The sequence below is a fragment of the Rhincodon typus genome, chromosome 2 (assembly GCF_021869965.1).
Source record: "Rhincodon typus isolate 14 chromosome 2, sRhiTyp1.1, whole genome shotgun sequence".
NCBI classification, from domain to species: Eukaryota; Metazoa; Chordata; class Chondrichthyes; order Orectolobiformes; family Rhincodontidae; genus Rhincodon; species Rhincodon typus.
Genome location: NC_063333.1, coordinates 120,178,918 through 120,190,667, shown reverse-complemented (window position 1 = coordinate 120,190,667; position 11,750 = coordinate 120,178,918). Strand labels below are relative to the sequence as shown.

At 36.9% G+C, this 11,750-nt stretch overlaps 1 protein-coding gene across 1 annotated transcript; it reads right to left on the bottom strand.

Annotated features, from left to right (window-relative positions):
* Positions 1 to 3,365: 3,365 nt before the first annotated feature.
* id4 (inhibitor of DNA binding 4) lies at positions 3,366 to 5,872 on the bottom strand. The gene is made up of 3 exons (XM_020517526.2): positions 5,336 to 5,872; positions 4,260 to 4,323; positions 3,366 to 3,985 (listed from the first exon to the last, which is right to left on the bottom strand). The coding sequence occupies exons 1-2, from the start codon at positions 5,678 to 5,680 to the stop codon at positions 4,276 to 4,278; spliced, it is 393 nt and encodes a 130-aa protein (XP_020373115.1). The 5' UTR covers positions 5,681 to 5,872; the 3' UTR covers positions 3,366 to 3,985; positions 4,260 to 4,275.
* Positions 5,873 to 11,750: the final 5,878 nt, after the last annotated feature.

Genomic DNA, 11,750 nt, shown 5'->3' with positions numbered 1-11,750 from the left:
GTAGGGTTGAATTCCCATGTTTTATCTTTGAAATGGTGCCACGGCTTCTTTAAAGTTCATTCATGAGGTCAGACAGGACCTGAGTTTCACAGTCATTTTACTTTTTGTTTTTAGAGTTCTGTCATTTTTTTCACTTTTTTTTAAAAATGGGAAAATAACCCAACTGACTAATTAAAAGCAGAAATTAATTCACATTAACAAGAGGATTTAAGGAAAAAAAGATGTTCTGAAACCTCAGAAATCTGAAGTGCAGTTCAAAAAAAAGTTTTGATTTCAGGCTATTTCCAAATTATTTCCATATTTCTACTATTTTGTTTCGTATGTCATCATTCAAAATCATTTCTGTAATTTAAACGGTTTGGATAATTATTTTCATCTGCTTGTTGCAACTTTTATTTTTGTAACTACTTCTCATTGGTAATAGACTTCCGGGTACAGCAACTTAAACCAAGGTAACACAAGGTTAGTGCTGAATAAATCCTCAGGTAGCCCGTTAAAGAATAAATTAGTATTTCAAAGATGTCTATTGGTCTTAAAACATGCAATATTTGATTGGGACTAACAAAACTGAATTCCGAATTATGATTTCTGGATTAATAGAATTTCAAATATTGTTAGGATGAAACGGAGACAGTGATGTGGTGTCGCTCTGGAAAACGATCGTTGAACATTTATTTGGATTCATATAGATTATTATGTATTTGTAATCCTCGTACTCACGGCCAGGTGGGAGGCATAGCCGGCAGGAAAGAGTTAATATTTTTAGACCACTGATTGTTTTTTTTCCCTTTGACATTACTCGTCTGTAGGGGGCGAAATTGAACGTAAAATACTACCCAGCTCAGTTTCGCTCCTCGTTGTTCTGGCGAACCTTCAATCGAAGCTTTTAGTGGTGTTGGGATTGGGGCGATACCCGTTATTGGAGGCCCCCAGTGGCAGATTTAATATTCATAAATCACCAGCCTATCTTTAATTGTTTCTCTGTGGGTGTCTGAAAACATATACTGCTGAATAGATCCAGATGTATGTAGACAGAAAACAAAGCTCACTGTGGTACATTACTCAAACTGCCACCCTTTAAAAGGGAAGGGGGGAAATTGCAAGACGACTTAAAGATACAGAGTTTAAAATTGATTTAAACGCAATTATTTTCTGTCGGTCTTCTTAATTTGAAAGGCTTTCTTGTCAGGTACGTTTTTGTTTGCTCACTAGATTTATCTTGCTTCACAGTGTAAATAACATCTCTATAATTCCGAAATCAAGAGTTATAGATCAGTACCTGCGAAGACTTGGCAGAGATGGTACTATACTGTTATTTGCAGCAATACCCAAATCTGTCAGCTATTGTACAAAAAAAAATCACTCAATATCATTAACCCACACAACTATCTTGTTACCTCCCCTGTGAACTGGTTGTCAAAATATCATCAGCTGTATAAGCCACCAACAGCTCACAATTGAATCTAAATTTAATTCAGATCTAACAAAATCTTTGAGATATACAAAACAAGCATGTGAGCCCAAATGTTATTGCTATAAATGGCCTCTAAATGTTTCAACCGTGCAAACCCAATTTTAAGAACCTAATCAAATAGCTGTTCTAATCCCTTTTTCCCCTTAACCTATTATTAGATTAAATCTAAAAGGCTCTCTGTGCCCATCCTTATACAGATCTGTTCGAATTCGTCCAGAAGTTCCGGTCAGGCTGCAAATCAGATCCGATTGTTAGAAATTACTTTACAGTAATTCCCAGCCACAACACAAAGATGAAAGTGACAAATAGTTGCTATTCCACCATTCCCCAAATCCGTTATTCAAGGGAGCAAAATACACAACCTAAAACTGTATCAATTAATCATAATCCAAAATACAACTATTTAGGCTTTCATCCTCCTGAAGAGCCGCTTTAAAATGTGTAGAAATCTCACCCCTCCTCTCCTTCCCCTATGCCCAACTCAAAGGCAGCTCAAACTCACGGACATCTCCTGTCTCCAGTCTGAGTTTGATGTTCTGAATGTGTACAGCCAGGGTCGACAGGCACCTTCTGTTATCTGTTTCATGATTCCTATCATCAGGACTAACTTATCCACCAATGAAACCAATCATTTCTACCAGTTTCTGACAGGCCTAATCAATTCAGTGTGATTCATTAGAACAATAAAAAAAGTCAGGATATTGTATTTACTTAAAAACTGCCCACCTCGAAATCCAATCAATCCCCCATGAACCGAGAAGAAAATCCAGTCAAAACGTGTTTTCACTCTCTCATGTCAACAGTTACGAATGATTCGAAACCACAGACCTCAAACCAGTAAAAAGATTGCCTCTACATCCTTGTGTTTTTACTGCGTTTACTCTTACTAGGTCGTACACACACAAACACTCAAAAAATTTTCACCACTCTCCGCACGTCAGGATTCAGTGAACGTCAGAAAAAAAACTTCTTAAAATTCTCTCCTTTAATTGCGGCTTATTTTTGTGACATGACAGATAATACTGTTCCATTTCAGGTCTGTCTCTAGTGTCTTCCAGATTCGGCATTTCCTAATTATCTGAATGTAGGTGCACAATGGTGAATGTAAAGGGACTTTAAGAACCAGAGAATAAGATTAGCTAATGGAAAACAGATTTAGTGCTTGCGAATAGTATTTTACCTAATCAAACATTCTCAAACGATATCTCTGGAGGGACACCCACCTCAAACTATTGCCATCAATTCAATGATAAAGACAGCTCGATCAATTCTAGAAATGTCAGGCATTATTCTTTGAATTATTAATTTTATCCACCATAAGTTAGTACCGTGTAGCTATCTCGAAGGGGAAAAAAATCAGCAATTTATCAGATTGGATTGGATCTTCAAGAACTACATATTGAGAGCAAAACATCAATATTTGTCACTGAGTTATCTTAAAGCCCATTTACTATAAAATGGATAAAGATTCTAGTGTAGCTGACAAATGTTTCCACACAGTTAAATTTCAAGTTACGTTCAGGCTCAAAATAAGCCTTATCCAATCAGCCATCGGGAGAACTGGAATTTATGATTATTTTCCCTCGTTTCGGCACCAGACCCACGGACATCTATGAGTTTAGCTAGGATACAGAGATGAACTAAATGAAATTGTGTCAGTAACAGGTTATAATTTTAATTGCATCTTCATAAAGTTGCCAAATTGAAATATGGAATGATTTCCCAATTCATTTTGGATATACTTCCTTATAGCCTTGTCAAACATTTTCCATCTACAAACTGCCAGGTCTAAATGAATAAATAACCAGCAAAATTTTAGTCAGGACATTGATTCTCCACGTGCATGTCACTTTCAATGTAGGCGGTGAGAGGAATAAAAGAAACCTTGTAAAACTGTACAAAAGCTCTTTTTTAATAAAAAATATCTTATAATTACAATGATCTATTAAAGCATATACATTTCCACGTACACTCATAAAGAACATCTTGAATATGTACAGCAGGTTAAGATTCGCCGCCCACCCCACCTTCTTTCTATACATTTACATTTTTTTTAGAAAAAATGGCGTATCGACACTCCCCTGGTCTAAGCCAGTCGTCTGTTTAAAATATGACAGAACATCTGGAAGATACTGCTGGATTAGTAAAAAGCGTCAGCAATCACTTGTTTTTAGTCGATGAAACTTTCCACTATTGCCCTAGATGGGTTTCACTGGTTTCTTCCACCTTCCAATGAGTTGTCGACCAGCCTGAAGTCACTCAGTTTATCCCCCACCCCCCACCCCTCCCCAAGTGTCCCAAGGTCAGAGCTCTGCTTTTTTTTCAAGTCTGTGGCTTTAACGCTGAGTAGCAGAGAGATAAGACGTGATTTGGCAGAAACCCCTCCGAGGATGGAGTCTGTTGGATAGGTTTTTGGCGTTGATCGTTAGGATTAGATTTTTTCCCTTTTTTTCCTCTCTCTTTCCCCTCTCTGGTCTGTTATGTGTGTGCGCGCGCGTTTCTCGGGCACACCTGTATAAGAAAAATGAACAGAGGGGGTGTGTGAAACACTCAGCTCCAGACTGACTGGCGCCACCAACACAACACAAGGCATGCTTGATCAGCAACCCAAAACAAATCAGGGTCAAACTGCAGCTCCAAACCCACCAGTACAAAACTTCAAACATGGACAGCTGCACGCTACTTACACAGTTTAAAAACTAGCAACGTTTACTTACGATGCTAGACATTCGCTGTTACTTAAAACGAAAGTAAATATTAAACAATGCCCTGTTTTAGCGCCCACCTCACACAGCATCACATCAGCGGCACAGAATGCTGTCCTCTTGTCTTCTGACTTTAGACCCAGTCTGTAACACAAAGAGAAAACACTTCTGAGCATTTCTGGCACTGTACATTGTATCTCTTGTGGAAGCTCTGAATTTGAGCAGCTCATTTGCGTCTGATTATAAATTTAATACTGAGAACTACACGTCGTTTATCCGAATTGTATTAAAATGTATGTGTTGTTCTATAAATTTTACATTGTCCCCTGCCCTGATCAGCGTCCTTGGTTTTAACAAAACGGCACGGACTAATAAAACCAGAGTTCCGGGTGGATTTTAAAAAATCTCGGTCCACAAAAAGGCCTAAGTGAAAGAGATTGTTTTCACTGTTACAGTCCTAATTCTCCAACCTGTATAGTTTTGACATGAATAAAACGGAGCCTGGTGTTTTCTATAGTTTCCATCGAAATTGTACCTAGTACGTTGAAAGATGTGCTACAGAAATGATCCCTGTTGTAATAGAATCCGCAGTAAAGCGAAACGTGTTCCAAGATACAATTAATCCGCACGTCTACGTATAAATATATTTTTTAAATTAAACTGCATCACTTGAATATAGAATTTCTATTCCAGTTGGGTCACAGCATCATACAGGGGCGATGCTCATATATGTTTTTAATGTGTAGGTATCGATCCCGCAATCTTAGCAGTTGTTATCGTTAACGTTTCACTAGAAACATGCCATCAACATATACACACTGTCACATGCCTGTTAATTCTGCAGGAGTTCCCACTGGTAGTGTAGAGAACAGACAATGGGATACGATAAGCGTAAATTCCCCATCTCCCGTGCTGTAAGGATGAAAAACACGGGGAAATACGGCTAGCCTTGTTACTTGACGTTAGAAAATGTTTGCTCCTAACAATTCCAAATGGCTAAAGTTTTGTTTAAAAATAAAATTGATTCTGTTTGTAATCTAGCTAAGACACCCCTCTCTCTTCCCCATGCTGCTGTAAGATGACTGAGACAGGAATTTCTTTTAAAGAGGTGCAGTTTTTGAGTGAAGTTTAGTGATGGTTCTCCCTTTTATTTTACCTGTTCGGTGTTGAGAGCTGTCAGAGGATTCCGGGGCGCCGAGGCGCAGATCGCCGGCTGCGGTCTCACTAGAGCCGGGTGCGTCTCTAGAGCCAGCTGCAGATCCAGAATGTAGTCGATCACATGCTGTAAGATCTCCACTTTGCTCACCTTCTTGTTCTGGGGAATGGTGGGGACCAGCTGCTTAAGCTTGGAGTAGCAATCCTTCATGTCGTACTGCAGATCCAGCGACTCCTCTTCCATCTTGCAGCGGGCGATGCTGAGACTGTGCTCCGACAGGCAATGCAATGTCATTTCACCGCAGCCTGCCTTCTTCAGAGCAGGGACATCACTCACCGCTTTCATTGCGCTGCTGAACAACACTTCCTATTTACTGTAAATAATAGTGCAGATGACTCTACGAGAATTATTGCCTTATAAATACAAATTAAGTAATCTTAAAAAACTAAAATATAAACCTTGCTGCTTTGTTTTTTTTAAATGAAGTATTTGTATTTTTCTCTTTTAGATTCCAACACTTGCCTCCAGAGGTGCAAAATTCACACTGAAGTCAGTGTGTTGAAATCGTTGTGCTTTATAACAGTAAGGGAGATGATTGAAAACTGGTTTGGCAAATCACAGCTCGCCGACTGCAGATATCCCAGCTCATTGAACGAATGGCAAGGCGCGTTTCATGGGGCAGCTCCCAATGCCCGGGGTTGATTCAGCTGGGAGGAGCTGGGCGCGCAAGGGAAGTACAAGTGTCAGCGACGATCGAGGAGTTACAGAGGTTGTGGGGGGTGGGGAGGTGGCCAGAGAACGCAGGGAAATAATTTACAAATCTACTAATTAATCTCACTGCAGTTCAAGGAAACGGCAAACTCGGGTGACTTATTGTTCAATATGTGTTGTTACAAGGTGGCGATGCCCTGAACCAGAACCGACTGCACTTTCGGCACCTGAGGAGCGATCAGCAGCTCTACACATCGCTTAGACTCTTCCTCTCGAGCGAAACAGTGTTTAGTATCGGTCAACCAGTGAAAAATACGACTGGTATACTTCTGTCATGCATTGCTTTTTGTGTTTAAATGAACAAGAATTGTGAGATTCTGCAGTTTGAAATATTTCTCACAATATTTGTAAATATAAGACCTGTACATTGCACGGTATTTAGAAATCGTTTTTCCTCTTTAAATGATTAACGTTTTGCACCTAATACAGATTTTTTAAAAAATGAAATGCATTGTGTACGACTTTTATTCGTAATTATGTCTCACTAAGGCATAACACATCAATTTACGTTTCGTGCAAATCAACAGAAGCAGGTATTATTTCACCATGTTTTGGAGTTGCAAATTAACGGTGCCATTCCATCACTGCTGCAGCGCATAGCCCATATTAAATAAAAGGTGCGCTTAATTTCACGAAACAATTGTTTCATGTTTTTACGACATTGTGCGTGCAAATCGTTTTGCCCCTTTTTATCCTTCATAATATTGTACTTAAATTGCACAAATAAATTGGGAATATTCGCGGTTAACTTATAATTGAGCTAATGGCGTGTAACCTGGACCCATGATAAAGACCTCACAAATCTGTCCAAAGAAATCTTAATCCTGTATTGAGAATGATTGTCCCGTTACAATATTGAAAAGAACATTTGGAAACGACCACTTTTAGTCAAATTAATGGATTATTTATTATAATGATTATGATGCGGATCATGATGCTTATTCTACAGCATTACATTATTATTCGCATTAAAATCACTGGGCCGGAACAATGGGTCATTTCAGTGTGCGTGTAGATTAGTTTTCCAGCTCAGATATGTTCTGGCGCAATGATGTGCCTACTTGCGTGAATGTCTGTGCATTTACTTGTTTTTGTGTGCCTGTTGGCATTGCTGTATGTGTATATGTGCAATGATGTATTTGTCGCTAATATGTTTCTGTAGCTTTCCACGAGTTGGGAGTACAAACAAACAATAGCCATAAACAACACCTAGACAAAAAAATGGTCATAATACAGGTTATAATAGAGGCCTGGGGTGATGACCAGGTTATAATAAAAAATTACGTTTCAGTGTATAGCAAGTCACAGAAACAAAGCCGGACCCAGATAAAATATGATGAGAGGTTTAGATTAATGCCTTGAAACCACTCAAGTATGTCAGTTTGTTAAAATTTGTAGAAAGATATAGATAAAAGGATAGAGAAGAAAACAGATAAAGAGATTGCTATACAGATAGGTAGCTAAATGAAACAAAATATCTTCCAGTTCTGATGACAGGTCATTGGCCTGAAACATTAGCAGTGCTTCTTCTGATGTAGATACTTTAATTTCTATTTACTAGCACTTTCTGTTTCTATTTTAGATAGATTGCAGTAGTGTGACCTATTTCTATGATTATGACCTTTGATGCATTGGAAGGCTCTGAAGCCAAAAATGCCTGAGATATTGCCCACTACAAGTTACATATGACCCCAGTCCTTGAGGTGGATGAGGCTGGTGATTCTCCTGTTGATTCTTCGGTCTCTCAGGACTTGCCTATTACAATAGATCAACAGAAATAGAGAGTTGGAATTAAAGATATGTTGACTGAATCCGAGCTTAATAAGATAAAGCTTTTATGTGTTTGGTTTCTCTCTGTTCCAACAACAATTCTCTGTATAGATATTGAATACTGTGTGCACCATCTGACTGATAAGTTGCTAAAGTGAAAATATGAATAATTATGATATTTCTATTATAAATTCTATTAAAAATAACTTGTAGCTGATTACTAGCAAATTCCATAGCCAGTGCATTCAATGATATTACATTGATTAATTTTAACGTTGCAATAAAGAAAATCAACACCTCTGGTCAATAAAATTTAAAATAAAGCAGTTGTTGGTTTTATTACAAACGTTCCTCAGAATCATTACTTGCACTCACTACAATTGATTTGTTGTGTTAAATTTGCATTACTATATCTATGCTTGAAAGGTCAGTTCATGCTTTATTATTATCATTGATGTATAATTGCAAGAATATTCAGTGTTCTAAATTGGATCCTCCTTTCAACGTTTTTTCTTATGCAAAAGATGGCTTCCAAATGTAGTCCTCCACCACCTATTAACAGAAGCCTGTGTTTATTGAATGAGATGTAGCATATCTCACACTGATTGCTCACACTTTTACTAATGCGTTATAGTACAGGTTTCTCACTATACGTTCTCCATCTTCCTTAAAAGTTGGGAACACATCAAATTCAGGCTAAAACTATCAATCTGTGTGTTTGTAAGATGTGAATTTATACAGAAAATCAGCAGATTATTAGCAATTGTTAATAATTGTTCATAAGAACAAATAAGCAAATTGTGTCAAAATTCTTATCAAATTATTTTTATAGTTCTTTGACAACTTAGAAATCTGTAATATTATTTATGTAAGTTTTTTTAGCATTCTGTCTCATCAAAATGATTGAATATACAGTTCAAACCAATTATCAAAATATGAAGTATTCAGCTTTTACGCTCAGAAGAGCTTCAATGACCTTGTTTTTAAACCATGAGTTTTTCCTATTGGAATATTCTCTAATGGATCAACTGTTAGAGGTAATATTTCTGTCAACTTTTTGGAATGGATATCCTACATACATTATTTCTGAAATTGAATCATTTGTATCTCTTTTTAAAAGTAAGTGTATAAGTAATTAATGTAAAAAGGGTGGGATGTCATTTTAAAATAGACCCAATGATCCAGAAAGGATCTGTCCAGGTGCTTTACACTCTGTATTACCCAATGCCAAACCTCTCCATTTCAAACACAAAAGCAATAACATTATAACTACATAAATGTCAACACAAAGCAGTTAAAGTTAAAAGATGAAAATAAATGTCTGTACCATACATACACAAGTAATTTGGAAGAAGTTGGATCATATTTATCACAAAGGCTGCCAATATACTAACCATGCCATGGTGGCTTTGTGTTGTTACATAATTCTCCCTATTCATTTCTGTTTTGAACTTGACCTATATTTCTGCAAGAATTGTAGGTGAACATTTGTACTACAATGGTGGGTATAGCTCTCAGACCTTTTATTTGTGATGTTCAAGTTTCTTCCAACACTGCTAGTTTGGCTCAACACACAATATGTGTTATATAATCATGCAAATAGTTATTACCTCTGCTGTTGAGAATCAGAGCTGACACAAACAAATTTTCTGGGATCTTTATGAGTGTCTCTGTACCATGTAAATCATTGGTGAAGGCACTGAAAGTTGCATATTTGAATTTTGAGATGATAGTACATTAGGAGGGACAGTATAAGCTTAGAACATTAAAATACAAAAGGACATAAATAGACTAAATCAATGGAGAAAATAAACTATAGAAGAAGGATTTTGATATGAGGAAATATGCAGTCAAACAATAGATTTGAAAAGACAGATCAGAATATTTATTTAATGATAGGAAACAAAGCAATGAAATTTAGGAGTAGCAATGAGATTTAGGTGTCTACATATGGAAAGTTAGTCCATAGGTACGAGAAATATTACAACTAATAGAATATTAATCCCTCTTGAGTGTTGGAACTCAAATGTGAGGAACTGATAATTCTTTTGAAGGGCCTGGGTAAGACACCATTTACATCTACTAAGTCTACAGAAATATGTGTTGAATCTGGAAGGAAAACAATGTAAAGATATGATGAATATGGAGAAATGCCAATCAAATAGTGCAGAAGGACAAATGAGACAGGAAAAACAAAGTAATAGAAAAGGTGTGGGAGTCTAAATGGATTATTTTCAAAGTAGAAAAGCCAAACTTTCCTGCTGATAAAAGAAATTTTTCTTACGTGCAAAATTAGAAAATTCCAATATTTTGTTCTATGAAATCTTAGATAGACAAGGCATTTGTATGTTTAAAAAAAATGGCATGACTAGCCAGAACTTGGAAGAGTTCCTTTGTTCTAAGGATCAGCATCAGCAATACAGAAAATTAATCTAGCCCATTTTTTCAAGTCAAGAAGCTGCCTGCATAAACATAGGCAAAACTCTTGATATATGTTAGAATGAAGCAACAACTTAATTAGCCTTCCCTTGGAGGAAAATGAGCACTTGAACCTTGAATGTAAATTTCTGATCTTCGGATACTATGGAGGCAATTACTTTAGTCCCAAGACATTGCTGAAGGGTTGCTCAGGGCAGTACCCCAGACCAAAAAATCTTAAGGCATTTCACCAATGACCTTGGGCCAGATTGTCATCTCTTGATAGAGATGTGAATCGGATTGTGAAATGCTGAACATAGTTTATTTTTGCTGCAGGAACAATTTTCCTGTCTCTTCCTGACATCACACTGTTTGTGTCCTTTTTATGAGTTGGAAAAGCTTGGATGTGAAAACCCATGCATGCCTTCTGAGGTCCGGGCTCTCTATTGTGAAGATCACTGCATATATGTACTTCCTGCTGCACACTACATTCATGTGCTGGTTGAAAAAATAAAAAATACACCTTGGAAAGTATGTGACCTCTGAGGGAGGTGCTGTGGTGTCAGGAACATTTTGAAAGGTATTTGTACAATATTTTGTCACCTTCAAATGCCAGCATCAGATGTTTTATTGTACTGTAGATGACTTTCTTAATCTAGTGATTCATTATGGGTTCTGTCCTGAAATGGTCAGTTAAACATTACATTGATCATCTTGATGTAAGTGTTGACATAATTTACAGTTCTTACATTTTTCACTTAAGAAAGAATGTACTTCCACTGGAGACTTTGAAGTTATCTTCGTTTCTTTCCCACAGATGTTGCGTGATTTGCTGAGCACTCTTAGCATTTTCTGTCTCCAATTCAGGTTTGACATATTTAGGTGCAGGTTCTAATTCTACAGCCCATTTGAGTTTCTTCTCTCTGGAGGTATATTATTTCATTCATATATAAACACTTGTAGAGTATTGTATAAAAGATTGCTTCCTCCAAAATTCTTGCAGATTTTTGAACTGTGTAATACATTGTGAAGAAAATATTTAATGCTCTTGGGGTTGACTCAAACTTTATTGATTTTTGGTATCTTCCTGACTGTCTGCTTCTGCACAATTTGCCATGTGTAAACATACTTGATCCTTAGTTTTAGCCTGAGCATAATTCTATGTGTCAACCCTTTTGGAGTTAAAAGAGATTGAGATTGGAATTCTATGTAGTCTTTAACATATAGTTGATTAAGGCAATTGTTGCTATACCATTTTGACAACTGACTGTACAAATTATGTTATGATCTTACTTTCTTTCTAGAAATATTGAGTGAATGCATCACCTCCAATACCTACCTTTTTAAAAGAGTCACAGTTTTACGACTTCTCACATATCTTCCTTGTTGTTAATTAACATTACATTTAGCATTTTTTGATCTATATCCTTACACATTTTGGAATTTGTTATCCCAA

Coding starts and splice junctions, on each gene's coding strand:
- id4 (XM_020517526.2), bottom strand. CDS start 5,680: ATGAAAGCGGTGAGTGATGTCCCTGCTCTGAAGAAGGCAGGCTGCGGT. Junction 4,324..5,335: donor CAGCTCTCAACACCGAACAG/GTAAAATAAAAG, acceptor TTTGTGTTACAG/ACTGGGTCTAAAGTCAGAAG.